The sequence below is a fragment of the Xenopus laevis genome, chromosome 1L (genome assembly GCF_017654675.1).
Source record: "Xenopus laevis strain J_2021 chromosome 1L, Xenopus_laevis_v10.1, whole genome shotgun sequence".
In the NCBI taxonomy this organism is placed as follows: Eukaryota; Metazoa; Chordata; class Amphibia; order Anura; family Pipidae; genus Xenopus; species Xenopus laevis.
Genome location: NC_054371.1, coordinates 177,022,006 through 177,040,566, shown reverse-complemented (window position 1 = coordinate 177,040,566; position 18,561 = coordinate 177,022,006). Strand labels below are relative to the sequence as shown.

Sequence of the window (18,561 nt, the reverse complement as noted above, 5' to 3'; positions counted from 1 at the left end):
CCCAGGAGCTTCTGTCTTTGTGCCACCAGAACAATGTTGCCACAAAACTGACCATTTTCTGGCTTCCTCGCCCTGGTTCCACGGGCCCATCTCACGGGTCAAAGCTGCTCAGCTTGTCCAGTCCCAGGGAGTTGATGGGCACGGCATCTTCCTTGTAAGACAGAGTGAAACAAGAAGAGGGGAATACGTTCTCACATTTAATTTTCAAGGAAGGGCAAAGGTAAATATTGATCTTGTTCAACTATAGAATATATGATTTAAAAAATACCTTGACCATGAAATTCATAAAATATTGAATTCCAATCATCTGGCATAAAGTGGAATGTGAGAAAATATGCTATGTAGCATAACAATGGAGACCCCTCATTGTCACTGAGAAAAGTCATGTTGGTTTTGTTTTACGTGAGCACAAACAAACCTTTTCTACTCTGCTGTCTCCTCCAACTTTTCCTTATTCCGGACACATTCTGGAGCGGCACTACGACCTGTCACCTATCAAAGGCCAACTGGAATATATATTGAAATCATGTACAAGTTTAATATTTTGTTTTGCCACCTTTCTGGTCCTAAATGAAACTGCTTAAATAAGGAACTGGAAGCAGGAACTGTGATGCCTGTGGATAAGGATATTGCTACTAAGCACCATGCAGAAGCAGACTGAGGAAGGAACTAGTGAAGGTTACCTACAACTACTATGTATATTCCTACAACTACTATGTACGTCTGGCTCACTGTTCTCATTACTCTCACTCTCCCGTGTCAAGTTGCTATGAATATATTTTGGAGGAAACAAGTATTTTTAAAGTACTAATGGCACTTCTGCAAAACTGACTAAATACTATACCATTGCATGCTTCAAGTTTTGCCTATAATTGATCTTTATGTATATAACGATGCACAACTATTTTTTTTTTTTACAGCACTTGCGCCTAACGCTTACAGAGAGGGGTCAGTGTCACGTGCAGCACCTCCGTTTTCGGTCTGTGTTGGAAATGCTTCAGTACTTCCGATTACAGCCAATTCCCCTGGAGTGTGGAGCAGCGTGTGACGTGAAGTTGTCTGGTTACGTGGTAGCAGGTGTTCAGCCACATGGTAAGCATTTAACGTTATTTATTCTTGTGTTTACTTGTGTTTACTCCGGTTGCACAACTACAACATGGCTATGTGGGTTCATAGCTGACTAGGCAAGAGATTTGTAAACATTAAAAAAACCATTTACCAGTTACCATTTAGTCATGTCTTACTGAATTATTGAGTCAAGGTGAGTGTGATATAGCTTGTCTGTGGCCCAGATGTATAACTAACTGTACATAGATCACATAAACGCTCCTCAATGATTGTCTGTCTCGGTGCTGTAAGGCTGCACACCCAATGAGCATTTCATGGTCTTATTTCACCTTATTGTTTGCCAACTCAAGCTAAATTAATGAGCAGTGACAAACCTTTTAAACAGTGTTCTGTTTTATGTATAGGATGCACAATTTGTTTGTTAAATTAGTGGACAGGATATGTTAAAGGGATACTGTCATGGGGAAAAAAATTTTTTTCAAAATGAATCAGTTAATAGTGCTGCGCCAGCAGAATTCTGCACTGAAATCCATTTCTCAAAAGAGCAAACAGATTTTTTTTATATTCAATTTTGAAATCTGACATGGGGCTAGACATATTGTCAATTTCCCAGCTGCCCGAAGTCATGTGACTTGTGCTCTGATAAACTTCAATCACTCTTTACTGCTGTACTGCAAGTTGGAGTGATATCACCCCCCTCCCTTCCCCCCTCAGCAGCCAAACAAAAGAACAATGGGCACAAGTCACATGACCAGGGGCAGCTGGGAAATTGACAAAATGTCTAGCCCCATGTGAGATTTCAAAATTGAATATAAAAAAATCGGTTTGCTCTTTTGAGAAATGGATTTCAGTGCAAAAGTCTGCTGGAGTAGCACTATTAACTTGTGCATTATTAAAAAAACATGTTTTCCATGACAGTATCCCTTTAAGGTCATGCGGTTTCACTGGAACGCCACAGCATGCAATTCATGTCGACTTAAAGGAACTAAAGTAATAAAAATATAATCTCTCGAAAAAGGGGAAAAAGAAGCACACCATACTTCGGCTTCTGCCTTCAAAGCATTTTATTGCAGCAGAGATGTGGCACAAGCTTTCTGGGACAACCCCTTCCTCAGGTGCATTACACACTTAGTGAACACATAGCATTAAATATCCTTCAACCCCATGTGATTGGCCATTTTTTCAGTTAACCTTTAACCTTCACAAAGTTTCAAACATGTCCATCATTAATCAGCATGAAAGTTCCAATCCATAGTGATTCATTACCTGCAATATAATAATAGTTAATAGTTAATACATTACAAAAAGCATTGTAAACTAAAACTCTCATGCAATCCTTTAGGCACAAGAGAATCTAATCTTTTCCTCCATGCTGCCTCTTTTCTTAGCAACTGTTTCCACACATTACCCACTCTCAGCAAATTAACCTGTTCCAATACAGTCCATCTTAACTGAGAAACCATATGTTTATTATGAAAGAAATGTTTTGCAAATAATTCAGAGAACCGTTCATTTTTTTCTTCCTGTTTAGTTTTTTCTTCTTTCTCTAGAGCAGTGATCCTCAACCAGTAGCTCGTGAGCAACATGTTGCTCTCCAACCCCTTGGATGTTGCTCTCAGTGGTCTCAAAGCAGGTGTTTATTTTTCCTGGCTTCAAGTTTTGGTTGTATAAAAACCAGGTGTAGTGCCAAACAGAGCCTCAATGTAGGTTGATAATCCACATAGGGGCTACTAAATGGCCAATCACAGCCCTTATTTGGCACACCAAGAACATTTTTCATGCTAGTGTTGCTCCCCGTCTACTTTTTCTTCTGAATGTTGCTCACGGGTTCGAAAGGTTGTGGATCCTTGCTCTAAAGTATAGTTTCATATGTTACTTTTATGCTCATTTAGGCGAACCTTAATAGATCTACTTGTTTGTCCCACATATGGTAATCCACATGGGCACTTTAGCATGTAGACTACCCCAGTGCTGTTACAGGAGAAATGCCCATTAATCCTAATGGATGAACCTTTTGTGGGATGAAATATGGTATCGCCTTTTATGATACCAGTGCAGTGTGCACGGTCCCCACAGCCAAATGTACCTTTTCTCAAAGGTGCTAACAATCCTATATTCCTGTCTTTCTGTAAGATCTTTTTTTTTCTCCAATTCATCTCCCCCGTCTGTATGAAAAAAGAGGCGGATTGTTGAATAATTTTCCCATTTCACTGCCCATTTGTAGTATTCTCCAATTTTTAAGGATTGTACCTTTTACAGATGGTGTTAGAGAGCCAAACGTTGACACAAACGGGATTCTGCTTAACTTAGATTTTTTTTTATTTCTTTCTCCCTTGTTAACAGGTCTACCTTTTTTAAGACCAGTTTTATTTGATCTAATTGTATCTTATCATAACCTCTTTGAGTGAATTTGTTAATCATCAGCCTCTTTTTCATACAATGGGGCATGTTTACTAACATTGGAGATAAATATCTGGAGAAATTTCTGGAGATGTTGCCCATGGCAACCAATCAGCAATTAGATTTAAACAGCCACAGCCAAGTTAGAAAACAAAAGCAAAGATCTGATTGGTTGCTATGGGCAACATCTCCAGAAATCTCTCCAGATATTTATCTCCAATGTTAGTAAACATGCCCCAATGTATCATTAGATGTATTATGTCTTACTCTATTTAGCTGACTACAGGGGAGACCCTGAATGACTCCAGGTGGATGACAGATTGATGGTAAAAGAATAGTATTGCAATCCGTTGTCATACTTTTTGGCTTATGACTATTATTTTTAGTGCGACGAGGTCCTGTTTTACCATACATTCAAATAATTCTATGCATTTGCGAGTATTATTTGGTATATATGTAGATTTGGTGCCTAATTTAGCCTTAATCAAATCCATTTGATTCTTAAGTTGTATAATATTACATCCCACATTTCCTTCAGTTTTATCAAAACGAGCACATAGTTTCAAAGATCATATACATTTTAAATAAATCAACTTCCAAGTCAAAAGCATTTTCTACATTAGAGGGTATAAATTCTAGACCTTTACTTAAAACAGCTGTTTCAGTCTCAGTAAGAGTTCTCTGTGATAGGTTAACAACTGCTTTTACCTCCTGTTGGTGTTCCTTTGGGAGCTCCGTATCTTTGGTCAGACACTTTCTGCTTTGTCTTTTCCCTTTCAGCATTAATGCTGATTTTTTTTTTTTTTTAAACTTTTTATTGTATTTTCAAAGGTAAATAGCATAATTTAAAGTAGAGAAACCGTACATTGTATTGCATGCTCGTTATGAGAAAATGGGTATACAAATATCATTATTCCATGAGTTTGTTAATCAACATCAATCACTTTTAACAAGGTTTCTTTATATCTGTATAACACAATAAAATTTGAAAATAGACAGTTGGGGTAGGAGACAGAATAGAAAGAAACATGGGAAGGGGAAAGAGTAAGAAACATTGGAGAAGGGGAAAGGAGGGGGGAGAAAGAGCTTCATTATCATGTCATTTGTGACAGTTAGGAGGTAGCTTCCATTGACGCAGATATATGTGTTGGGGAGAGAGAAGGAGGAGGGGGCGAGTCTCTTTTTTGCCTTCTTGCTCTTGAGGTGCTAGCTAAGTTCTCCTCTAAGAGAGTTTTCTGCCCACCATTTAGTAGATCTGAAGGGGGCTAGTAATTTTTGTTGTTTTCGTCCTTCCAATGTGTCTAGGTATTTGCTCCAAATATCAAAGAAAAGTGAGCCTTTGAGTTCCTTGGCTTGTAACGCCAAGACCCATTGGAGTTGCATCGTGTACAGTAATTTGCGTTCCCATAGTTGTTTTGGAGGTGGTTGCGCGTTAGTCCAATATTCCAAGATGGTCTTAACTGTGGTTAGTACCATTATATCTGCGAGTCTGATGTTACCTTTGATGGTGTTGTCAGTGGGTGTGGGATATAATCCCAATAGTATTTGTGGATTTGTCCGAGTTATTGTGATTTCGCACCAACTTGCGATATGTGATAGAACTGTACTCCATAGAGCATTCAATTTAGTACATGACCACAGTGAATGTTCTAAAGTGGCATCCGCGTGATTGCACTTTGTGCAGTTGGGTGTCTGTGTTAGGCCAATTTTGTGTGCTATTTTGGGTGACACATATGTTCTATGGAGGAGTCTAAGGGCCACTTCTTGGAAGTATACTGCTGATAAAGCTTTTGTGCGTTTCATATATGCTGTTGTAATTTGGGTTATTGTTGTGTTTGGTATGACATTTTGCCATCTCGACATTCCTTCTGTACATAAGTTATAGTCTATATTTGGTCTAATGATAGCATATACTCCAGATGTTGTAAGAAGCCTTCCCTTATTTGCCTTTATTAAGACATCCAATGGATTATTTGTTAATTGTGCTTTTATACCCCGAATCACTAACTCTGCATAGCTTTTGACTTGCAGGTATGCAAAGATATGGTTGTTAGGGAGGCCATATTTGGATTGTAGTTCTGGGAATTTATATATTGTGCTCGTGTTGGGGTTAAGGAGTGAACCAATCATGGTCAAGCCTTTGGAATGCCATAGTTTGAAACGGGGGTCTGCTTTAGCATCTTGGAAGCGATTATTGCTTAATAGGGGCAGAAAAAGTGATAGTTTGTATGTATCGAATAATTTGGTTCTGATTTTTTGCCATGCTTCAATTGTGGTGTGTATCAGTGGATTAGTTCGGCAGTGGTTTGGAATTTCCGAGGGTAGGGCATGTAGCAGATAGGCTAAGGAGATATTTGGTGTGAATTTTTGATCTCTTTGAGTATCGGTGTACATATTCTCTTGGTTGATCCAGTCTTTGGCTATTCACATAAGACTAGCCAAATTGTAATATTTTAATAATGGTAGGTTAAGTCCACCATTGCTTTTAGGTTGTGCTAGTTTCATTAATGATATCCTGGGTTTTTTACGCTTCCATATGAAGGCTTGTAGATTTTTGTTGAGTTTAGTTACAGTGGTGTGAAAAACTATTTGCCCCCTTCCTGATTTCTTATTCTTTTTGCATGTTTGTCACACTTAAATGTTTCTGCTCATCAAAAACCGTTAACTATTAGTCAAAGATAACATAATTGAACACAAAATGCAGTTTTTAAATGAAGGTTTACGTTATTAAGGGAGAAAAAAAACTCCAAATCTACATGGACCTGTGTGAAAAAGTGATTGCCCCCCTTGTTAAAAAATAGCTTAACTGTGGTTTATCACACCTGAGTTCAATTTCAAAGGTTATAAAGCCATTTCTAAAGCTTTGGGACTCCAGCGAACCACAGTGAGAGCCATTATCCACAAATGGCAAAAACATAGAACAGTGGTGAACCTTCCCAGGAGTGGCCGGCCGACCAAAATGACCCCAAGAGCGCAGAGACAACTCATCCGAGAGGCCACAAAAGACCCCAGGACAACATCTAAAGAACTGCAGGCCTCACTTGCCTCAATTAAGGTCAGTGTTCACGACTCCACCATAAGAAAGAGACTGGGCAAAAACGGCCTGCATGGCAGATTTCCAAGGCGCAAACCACTTTTAAGCAAAAAGAACATTAAGGCTCGTCTCAATTTTGCTAAAAAACATCTCAATGATTGCCAAGACTTTTGGGAAAATACCTTGTGGACCGACGAGACAAAAGTTGACCTTTTTGGAAGGTGCACGTCCCGTTACATCTGGCGTAAAAGTAACACAGCATTTCAGAAAAAGAACATCATACCAACAGTAAAATATGGTGGTGGTAGTGTGATGGTCTGGGGTTGTTTTGCTGCTTCAGGACCTGGAAGACTTGCTGTGATAGATGGAACCATGAATTCTACTGTCTACCAAAAAATCCTGAAGGAGAATGTCCGGCCATCTGTTCGTCAACTCAAGCTGAAGCGATCTTGGGTGCTGATGACCCAAAACACACCAGCAAATCCACCTCTGAATGGCTGAAGAAAAACAAAATGAAGACTTTGGAGTGGCCTAGTCAAAGTCCTGACCTGAATCCTATTGAGATGTTGTGGCATGACCTTAAAAAGGCGGTTCATGCTAGAAAACCCTCAAAGCTGAATTACAACAATTCTGCAAAGATGAGTGGGCCAAAATTCCTCCAGAGCGCTGTAAAAGTTATCGCAAACGCTTGATTGCAGTTATTGCTGCTAAGGGTGGCCCAACCAGTTATTAGGTTCAGGGGGCAATTACTTTTTCACACAGGTTTGGATTTCTTTTCTCCCTAAATAATAAAAACCCTCATTTAAAAACTGCATTTTGTGTTTACTTGTGTGATCTTTGACTAATAGTTAAATGTGTTTGATGATCAGAAACATTTTGTGTGACAAACATGCAAAAGAATAAGAAATCAGGAAGGGGGCAAATAGTTTTTCACACCACTGTATGTTGGAGGGCTTTATTATAAGTGGTGGCACTTGTACCTAGTAATATAGCCTAGGGAAGGTAATCATTTTGTATAGATTGAGTCTGCCAATATAATTTATGGGTAGATTTTCCCAGCTCTTTAGGTCTTGTATTACTTTTTCTATGGTTAAGCATTAATGCTGATTAATGATGGATATGTTTGAAACTTTGTATAAATTACTGGTGAAGGGTTAACTGAAAAAATGGCCACTCACATGGGGTTGAAGGATATTTAATGCCGTGTGTTCAGTAAGTGTGTAACGGTTGTCCCGATAGCTTGTGCCACATCTCTGCTGCAATAAAATGCTTTGAAGGCAGAAGCCGAAGTATGGTGTGCTTCTTTTTCAAGAGATTACTGCGTTGGGCTTGAAGCAGCCTCTGATGAATGCACTCTATAAATATCAAGTAAGTGGTGTGCTGAAGACAACCTGTTTTTTGGACTAATAAAAATATAATGCAGTTTTGCCCTGCCCGGCACTGGTAAAACTGGTGTGTTTGCTTCAGAAATACTACTATTGTTTATATAAATAAACTGCTGTGTAGCAATGGGGGCAGCCATTCAAAGGAGAAAAGGCTCAGGTTACACAGCAAATAGCAGATAAGCTCTGTAGAACATAATGGTGTCATCTTTTATCCACTATTTAACCTGTGCCATATAGACTTTTTTTAGTTTCCACCATTGCATCATAACAGCTTATTTATATGAACTATAGTAGTGTTTATGAAGCAAACAGATCTGTTTTTACCAGTGCAGGGCAACACTAAATGATATTTTCATTACTTTAAAACACTTTCATTTTTTTTGGTGTAACTGTTCCTTTAAGATGTGGTTTCAGTTTTTGTCCTACAGCTCCAGCTAGTTGCAGTTATAGCAGAAGGGCAGCAAGCATATTGGTAGTAGCTAGCAAGAGACTCTCTTCAGTATGTAAGTATACCTGCGCAGGCAAGTGAAAAAGCAGCATGTGTACACACATCATAGTGCTCTGAGTTTAGCTAGCACTCGTTTGACTAGGTCATCTGATTGTTTGGCTTTTGGGCCAACATGTGGGCCTTTATAGTCATATACATGCCAGCCTGCTGAGTAGTAGCTGAATGACTGGGTAACATTTGAGGAAACCTATGGAAGTCCTGTACGCATACTGTTAGCCATCCAATTGGTGAGAGTAGCTGCAACTGTCAACCCATGTATGAGCAGCTTAAATGTGGCAGCACATAGGCCAATTTGATGTAGCCCATACTTTTCAAATTTGACTGATTATTCAGCATGGAACCACTATCCAATAATTTGCTGAGTCTGTGTGTAAAGATTGCACAACATTTTATCATTCAGTAATTTAATTTGCCAGCCCTGAATTAAAGGAGAAGGAAAGGTTAAAACTAAGTAAGCCTTATCAGAAAGGTCCATCTAAATATACCAGTAAACCCCCAAAGTAATGTTGATCTGAGTCCCCTGTCAAAAGAAACACTGCATTTCTTTCCTTCTATTGTGTACACATGGGCTTCTATATCAGACTTCCTGCCTTCAGCTTAAACCTCATTGCCCTGGGCAAGAGCATGCTCAGTTTGCTCCTCTCCCCACATCCCTCCCTTCTCTACTGTAATCTGAGCCCAGAGCAGGGAGAGACTCAGGCAGGAAGTGATGTCACACCACATTAAAACTGCAGCTCCTATTCTAAACAAAACAGAGAGATTCTAGAGCTTTTTACTCAGGTATGGTAAAACATTCTACAGAATAAATATAGCATTCTAGCTTGCACTATTGCAGCTAATCTATTGGCAATAAAATGCCTCCGTAGCTTTCCTTCTCCTTTAAGTTTGTTTGTGGTTTAAAAAAAGCTGGCTGTTTTTTGTATCAATTCGCTGAGCAGGGCTAGGGGAAAATGCTTACGTTTCTATGGTGCCATTGCTCAGCTTGAAGGCCGGCCAGCTAGAAACAGAGCAGTTTATGCTAAGGGCGCAGCTGTGCATTGCTTGTTCCTAACCCAACGGCTGCGCTCATCGTCCTCCCACTTGAATTGCTTCATTGATAAGACTCTGTCACATGATCTCATCACGGTTTTCCATCCAGTATTCTTCTTCTTCAACAAAATATAGCCGAGAGCGTGGTGCATTTGTCCAAATGATTTGTAAGTAAAGTACACAATTCAGAAATTAAATGCAGAATAAATAATGTCAGAGTTCTAATGCATATAATCACACAGAGAAGATCCGATTTCAAATATTCTCTTTTTTGATTGCAATTAAATATTAACTGCCCTTTTTACTTTTCTGCCTTTTATTATGCCAATTATTGGCTGCCTTAAGGTCGGCACTTTGCATACAGTAACAATACTACTTGTAATGAAAGAGCATTCTTTAATGTGATATGCCGTTAAGCAATAACCCGCTTAAAAAACAAATGGCCTGTATGTAATTTAATATATAAATATTTTATAATAAAGCCCTTTGTACAGAGGCACTATGCATGGAACATCTCCAAACATTCCGTTCTTCTCGTGCATCCCAATGACCTTCTCCTGTGCACCTGATCAAATGCCAGTTAGTATAGACGCAAGAACAGTGAGTTTAGATCTTATTTACAACGATCTACTCATTGTTACTGGAAATAAATCTTTTAAGACTTGCTAATATTTGTGGACTCTCTTATAAGCAGTGCTTTTTTTTTTTTTTCCTCTTTCTTACAGAGCTGGGCACATCCGTCTGTACTTCATTACTGTTCCCTTTGGCCATTCAGCAGTCCAGTTCAGAGCACAGTGTCTCCCAGTTCCCCTCCCCGAGTCCTCCGAGACATCAGTATACAGAGGATTTCCACCACTTTTCTTTCCCAGAGCAGATCTTCCACCGCGTGCCACCGCCTGAGGAACTGAACCGAAGTTTTTTGAGGAGTGAGGCTAGCGGGGCACAATCTAGCTCTCAAAGAGAGTCGGACTATGAGCTGGATTCTCCATCCCGGAGCCGCATACGAGCAATAGACAATCCTTACACTCCCTTATGACAGCGGGGCTTTGTTGGTGGAGTATGGAGCCGGCGCATTCCCAAAAAACAGATCACCAGAGTCTATTTGTTGATCAAACCAAGAATGTAACATTTTTTAAAATTTTTTCATGGGTTAAATTGTAAGCCCTCATTGGGTGTTATTCATTAGGCCTGTTAAAGGGCCCGGCTTTCTGCTGCCTGTGCTGGCTTGCGCTGGCCTCTGACGCAGTGAAAGGTTAGTTTTAATAAGCTTTTTGTTTACAAGGTGTAGTCCTATCTTCCATGCTCAGAAGGTACCTGAGAAGTGTATCCTGGGGTGCTTGCTAGCACCTCCTTGTTATGCAGAGCATCGTGCAGTAATGTAGGTGTCACAGTTTGAGCACACAGAACATTTTTATCTTGCCCTCTAAGTCTAAGATATTGTATTTTTCTAATTGGAAATTGTAAAGCACCAGTGTTTGCAATATGCATTCATTTAATTTGTCATTCTCTGCAGAGCTTTCTGTCACCCTCCCAAGTGCCTTGTAATCCAGCATTACAATCTAAAAAGACTGACATTCAAACCCAACATGGCCGTAAAGGACTACTTATTGATTTTTAAAAAAATGATTTGATAGTTATAACCAAGTTACCTCTAGGTTTCTATATAAAAATATGCTCCTTTTATGCTGCTGTTTAGTACTGTTGGGTCAGTTACCAGCCAATCTGGCGGCTGTTGTGAGAAAAGACTTCTTGTACTTCTCCTACTTATGCAGCTGGTCATGCATCTGAAAAACAAGATGGCTTCCTGTACACCTAGGGGCCTATTTATTAACTAACATTGGAGACAAACATCACTGGTAATGCTGCCCATAGCAACCAATCAGCAATTAGATGCCTACAAGTTAGCAACCAATCAGCAATTAGATGCCTACAAGTTAGCAACCAATAAGATCTTTGCTTTTGTTTTCTATTAGTAGTGTCGCTCATATATTGTCCCAAGCTGACGTCACATTTGAGCTTTTAGGGCAGATACACGCTCAGATTCGGGGAGATTTAGTCGCCCGTCAATTAATTGCCTCTTTTTCAGGCGACTAATCTCCCCGAACGCCTCACGAGGCAACTTCGGGTGACTTTGCTATCCCGCCGGTGATTTACATTCTAGCTGGCGGGAAGGCAGTTTGGGGAGATTAGTTGCCTGAAGAAGAAGAGATTTGTCGTTGGGCGACTAATCTCCCCGAACCTGAGCACGTGTCTCTGGCTCTCTGCCCTTACATTGGGATAATATGATTGGTTGAATTGACCCCACGCCATTTATAATTCAGCTCAGGAATAGAGGAAATTACATGCACAGCATTTTGAAAGGGATTGGATTAGTCAGTTGATTTGCGTTTAGTTAGTACCAGTGTATGTAAAGGACAAGAGCAGCTGCATTAGATGAGTTGATCTAAGCCCTGTGTGTGCCAGTGTGACGGCTTTATACTGCAGTGCCTTGTGTGCTAGAGAGGTAACAAACCCCTCGCTATCTACTTCCCCAGGGAACAGTAATGCATTGAGTCCATATGAGACATTCAACCTAAAAATGCATATGAAGCATTCCTTGTGTGCCTAAAAATCTCTCAGCCCAGTTCTGCATTGTGTTTCAGGGGAAAATGCTGAAAAGATTAGCAAACCTTTAAAACAAGTGATTGCAAAATTGACCAGAGTGCTATTCTAAGCACTTATGCAATTTCGATTATTTTATTTTGATAAAATATAGATATTAAGGGAAACATACTTATGAATGAATTTTGTTACAACAACGCCACCTGCTGTCAGTTTCTGACTGTAATCCAGTTGAAGAAAGTTGTCGGGAGAAAGAAAGAGGGTCGAAGTAATGTTCCTCTGGTTAGGAAAAAAAACATTAGAAACCTCAGGTAACTTTTCCCAAACAGAAGAACATCAAACTTATTGGAAAAAGTTTACTTATCCTTAACTAGTACCTCCAGAGAGCGTTTCTCTGTCCTGACTACATTGTAGTAGGTTGAGAGCTCTATAATCGTATTAAATCTGCAAAAAAGCACCAGCAAAGTATATACCCCATGTATTCTGCAGAGAGTCACGGCCTGCTTGTATGTATTCTTTTTAATATGTTTCATCTTTTAAACATAATGTTGCCCCACGGCGGCTACTAGCGGAGGGTTATGGGGAACTTAAGGGCTGCTTTGTCTCTCTCTCGCTTTAAAGTGACACACAATCATGTTTTATTCCGTTTGCAGAAACATGTTGGTTTTATTAACAGGACTGCTTGTTATGCCCTTTCACCACCAACTGCCATATTATCTGGCATGCTTACTCAAATACCATAGTGGTAATTATATCTTCATTTGGATCATGGACAGGTATGGGACCTGTTATCCAGAAAACCCTAGGTCCCAAGCATTCTGGATAACAGATTTTTCCATAATTTGGATCTTCATACCTTAAGTCTACTAGAAAATCATGTAAACATTAAATAAACCCAATAGGCTGGTTTTGCTTCCAATAAGGATTAATTATACCTTAGTTTGGATCAAGTACAAGATACTGTTTTATTATTACAGAGAAAAAGGAAATCATTTTAAAAATTTGGATTATTTTATTATAATGGAGTCTATGGGAGGTGGCCTTTCTGTTATTCGGAGCTTTCTGGATAACGGGTTTCCGTATAACTGATCCCATACCTGTAGTACAAATTACACTGGTTTTCCATCCTATCAGGTGTTTGTGCCATGAAGGCAGCATGATTGGAAAACTGGGTAGGCGTTGGAATCCCTTTGACTTCCCAGCAGGCACCATCCAGGTCCAATAACAGGCCAGAGTCTTGGGTTGTACTAGCCGCTTTGTGTTTCATTCACTGTTCTGTGGCACGGAGCCTTACATAAATATGTCCTCCCATCTGCAAACCATTTTTAATTTTGTTGGTTTTGGCTCCAAAATGGCAATCGGAAGTAGAAGAAACCGCACGCATTTCTGAGAGGTTTTCTTGGCAGCGTCAGCATGACATCCAGCTGTGCTAATGAAAATAGATCATGTGAAAGACTAATAGCCAGTCAGCTGTCTTGTGTAGATAACAAATAATCCAGGATGTGGCCCCGGCTTCACTTTCCTTTAACCCTCCTTGTGCCGTAGCGCACTGAGGCTGCTTTAGAGCCCTGCCCAGTGCCGCCAAGTACCTAAAAAGTGCATGGATCATGGCCTGAAGGTTCAACATTTTATCTAATTATTAAATTGCCGTTTTTCTTTAAACCCTTTTTAGTGTCAAGTCCCCCCAGACAGCCCACATGTATGAACTGCTCCACTGTCCACTGTCATGTAGAATAGTGAGTTGTGATGCAAGATCTACTGTCCCCCTCCTCATTCCCCTACACTTACCTTTCCAACATCATGGGGGTCCAAGAGGAAAATATTGCTCTCTATGCACTAGAAGAGACAAAAAAGTTCAAGTTTAGTAACTAGCCAGAAGCAGCTTTTTGCCACCCTTGGTAATTTCCAGGGTCAGACTTCTGTCCTATGCTCCCCAAGGCTGTCTACCTACTCGTGCTGCCCCCCTGCCTGCTTTAGCAAATTACACTTTAGCAACTTGGCCGAAGGAGTTATGGCAGCATTGAATCTCCCTCCTGGTTCCCAGTGTCGCTACTAACTCTGCAGCTTGTCCACAAATCTGGGTCCCACTGCACCCCTGAAGATGCCAGAGGGGCTGCTGTAAGGTGAATTATATCAGACCTGTGCAGCCATACTGGTCAGGACACAAGCTCCATGCGCCCATATACTAATTATAGTGTAGTGCTAGGATGGCTGAAGTAGAAGCTAACAATACAAATGAGGCCACACATGCCATGTAGAACAGTTACTGGGAAAGATAAACACTACAGTATGGAAATACATAAGGATATATTGTTCCCTTTCCCCTTGGACAGAATGAAACCTCATTTTATAGTCTTTGCTACACCCACACTGGTCAGTGATGGAATAACTTGTAACCTGGCCATCCGCCTACAAATACAAGCCTGGGTTCCAAATGCTGATGTTAAAGAAGTCAAAATCCCTCCTTTATCTTGTCTGAAAGGGATGTAGTAAGCTGCCAGCACAATGGTTGGGTGGTGCCACACAACACACAGGCCAGGAAGGCCCAGGCAGACTCCAAGCAATTGGGTGAATCACAAGCCGCTATTTTCACTTATTTGACATTGTGCTCCCAAAAAAGGGGAAAGTCTGAAGGATTCTGGAAGTTCACTTCTGTGGCCGTTTCTTATCCGTTCTCCAACCGGTAACAACAATAATATAAATCTAAACACTGTGAAAAGCAGCTTCAAGGAAGCTCAGGGGAAGACAGCAAGAAAAGATAAGAGAAAAAAAATTCCAAATATAGTGTATATTATTTTTTCACCACCTCTTTGTGTGAAATCTCTCTATTGATCACTCTCACGTGAAAACCCACTCCTTCATTCAACGGAACAAAGTGGCACTTGTTCTTAGCTCTTTGTTGGGTACCTACAGATGTTCTATTTAGTTTTCTGCTTATCAATCATTAAAGTTGTCCGGATCTGGACTCACTATGAAAAATGCGCTTCTTATAGTGTAAAATCTCTTTAATATATAGTATTTTAGTTTAAAAGTTACACTCGCATAAATACAAGTAGAATGGCGCTGATCAGTCTTTCTAGGTTTTAGTGCAGTTGTCCGGTCTGCTGTGTCTGGAGTCGGGTTGTTTAGGCCGGCACATTCCTCCCGTCACGGCGTGTTTCTTCCCGGGTGCACTCTGGGTGACATTACTAAGCCCCGCCTGACACATTACATCACTCTGGACTTCCTCAAGGCTTCTCTTTTTTTTTTTCTCTTTTCCTCTTTTCTTGCTGTCTTCCCCTGAGCTTCCTTGAGAAGTGCTGTTTCACAGTGTTTAGATTTAGATTATTGTGCTCCCAAATCCCATGAGCTAACTGAATATTCCCTCCTTCTTAAACAACATCAATTGTGCCAGCCTTTTGTGGCACTGGCAATTCAGTCTTGGCACAAGAGATCATCCTAACCAAGCAGTGTTTGTTACCTCTCTGCCAGGGTCTCACCAGCATCAGTAAGTCTGGGTCCGTGATTGGGTTTTATAATTAGGGATGCACCGAATCCATGATTTGGCCTTTTTTTTTTTAGCAGGATTCAGATTTGGCCGAATCCAAGTGCCTGTCCGAAATTAATCCAAAAAATCACGTGACTTTTCATCACACTAACGAAGAAGTAAAACATTTTTAGCCATGTGATGCGTGGGCGGTTCTCTTTCCCCATCTCCCCTCGAATTAACACATTCAAAGTATGGTTCGGATTCAGCCAAATCTTTCACATAGAATTCGGCGGAATCCTAAAATAGTGGACTAGGTACATCCCTAACTGTTTGATGAAACCTTTTTCTATAAATGACGCATATCTGGGAATATGTTAGAGCCTGTGTCATCTTGCCTTCTGTAATCTTTCTTATGTATGGGAGAGGGTTATGGGATACCTGCAGTATCTGGCCAACATCTGGGCATGCAAATGGCATCTATGGAAGCCAAACTGAAGAGCCATGTAGTATCTGTAACAGGCACTGCAGTTGCTGGCGGCATATTCCTGTATTGCAAAGTATTATTTGTGAACTGAAAGCCTGAAAGGGCATAGACTGAGCCCAATCCTCTAACTGGCAGCAGTGTTTAAAGAGCAATGATGATAAAAATACCAGAAACAGTAATTATACTTCTGTGTATTAAAGCAGCGAGTGCAGAATATACAACACATCACATTCAAGAGTGATATGTATATGTGTTCCTAACCAGAAGTTTCCTTCCATTTCATATGCACAGTGTTGGATGCACAGAGCATTCCTTTGCATAATTGCATTCTATGACTGGGTGCCGCCATATTGTTTAACTCAGCTGAGAGATTTTCCATAGATAACCGCACCATGCCCATTATAGCCACTAAGGAGAGTGCCGTTTCCAAGAAGTCTATGGAGAATGTCCAACTGTCACATTATAACTTGTACACTCACACTTACTGTTTAGTTTAAAATAATTGCAAGTTAAACCCATTTCCATTGGTAGTCGTATTTCTCCTTTAGTATCATTGCCAGTGCCATGGGGATTTCACAGCAATATGACAGTCGGCAATAGAAATATATAGCACCAAAATGGAAATACAGTGTTTGTGGAAACCACATTGCTCTGAGCTGTAATGCTTTTTCTGCCATTGTTGGCATGGGATGCCCTTGCTCCGGGTAGCAGGAATGTTCCATGCCATATTGTTTCCCGAACTTCCGGACGCCAATGCTTCCCTGCAACCAGTGCCTTGGAACTTTCCCACTGGCAGTAATGGGCGGAGTAAATAAAAGCAGGGGAAAAGCACCTTAATTATACCAAGTCTTACAGTATGTTATATGTATGATAAGTAAATGGAAATATAGGCATTCTGCAGATTAGCTATATTTTTATGTACTGTACAAGTAACTTATTTTTAAATAGTGTATTTTGCTAGACTGATGTACAGATCTGCTGTTAAATAACTTGTTTTACTTGCTTTATCTTCAAATATTTTTGCCATCTGTATAAAAATTAAAATCCTTGATATTGCCTCCTCGTGTCCTTGTACCTTTGTGTGACACGTGCTGCGGTTTTTAAGGCGACTCCTGATTAGTTGGCTATGGGGCTGCCATAAGCACTTTGTTAAGAAACATTCTAGAGACTGTTCCAATATCACAAAGTTTTCCCTTGTAGCCAACTAGGTCTAAATGTTACGCACCTCATAGTGAGATATATATATATCTCTATCTATCTATCTATATATACTGCAATGGACTAAAGGGGCCTTTAATAGGAAAGATATGGGTTAGAAATCAATGAAATTGACTCAATAGAGAGGACCCCCTTAACAATTTGCTGTACAAGCAGCAGTTTGTAACTTGTTCTTATAATAAAACACTGCATAAACTCCGTATTCTATGTAGAAACTACAAGACCTAAGTATAACTGTATCTTGTTTAACCTTGTGTCAATAAATTGGTAGTTAGCAAGATACTGTTCTGTAGAGGTCTTGGTGGAATTGGTCTTTGTGTCCCATTTAGTTGATAGGTGACTAATTGGATATGGTTTGGGATGTAAGGAGTTAGATTTTGATTGTTTCAGCAATGACCTCTGATATTACTTTCTCTCAAGCTAAAAATTAGAATTAATTAGATCTTTAGGTAAAGAAAATATGGATAACATATGTAACCCTGTTAGGGGCTGCAAACCGCATTAAACAGGGTAATTTCTGGAGAAGCTCCTGGGGAGCCTGAAAGCATTCTGTTATAAATCTGAGGGAGCCTTGAGACCAGAAAGCATTTGTTTCAGGCTATGACATCACACTGGGAAGCTAAAGTGCTTGACAGGACGGAGGTGCGGAATTATCTGATCGTATCTTAGCTGTGGAGCTTATACCTACCTTGCTACTGAGGTTGGTGGCGAGCCAGAGAAGGTGCACAGTGCAGACTCTTCGACATTTGCTGATTGCCGGTGATGGAGACCTGACGGACCACATCTTTCTGCTCGATATAATTTGATGCCTGTAAATTGACGACGCTGGATTGTAGCGGTGCTCTTACTATACAATGAGTTTCACAAGGTGAAGTTTTGCTACTAGCAGGCATCACAAAATGGTTATCTTTCTGATACCAAACCTTTTCACCTGCTATAATAATACCCTTCTCAGTGTTATCTTCAGTGAGTCTCCTGCAATACAGCTTTACTTTGAATATTATTTGCAATACCTCCTTTATTATATATATATTATTATAGTAACTACGAATTCTGTGGTTACCTTATTTAACAGAGAACCAATGAAGGTATAATAAGAGAAGGAAAGGAATAAAATCAGCTTAAGAACATTTAAGTTTGGCAGGAAAGGAAAGAGGAAACTCAAAGAAGGAAAAAGAGGAGAGATACAAAAAAAAATGCAAAAAAGGAAGAAAGAGGGACAAAAAATGTATTTTCGAAAAAAAGGGGAGGAACAAAAAAAACAACATACAAAAAAATTTAATAAAACAAAAAATAAAAGCTAGGGAAAAGTATAATACTCTGAGTACTGTACTGTAAAACCTACAAAAAAAGCACATAGGAAAA

At 40.0% G+C, this 18,561-nt stretch overlaps 1 protein-coding gene across 1 annotated transcript in view; it reads left to right on the top strand.

Moving 5' to 3' along the window:
- sh2b3.L (SH2B adaptor protein 3 L homeolog) overlaps positions 1-11,105 on the top strand; it is an 88,166-nt gene extending 77,061 nt beyond the window's left edge. The window contains exons 7-9 of the mRNA XM_018263458.2: positions 6-220; positions 921-1,092; positions 10,150-11,105. Of these exons, the coding sequence (XP_018118947.1) occupies positions 6-220; positions 921-1,092; positions 10,150-10,460 (698 nt within the window). The 3' untranslated portion in view covers positions 10,461-11,105. The remainder of the gene's footprint in view (positions 1-5; positions 221-920; positions 1,093-10,149) is intronic.
- Positions 11,106-18,561: the final 7,456 nt, after the last annotated feature.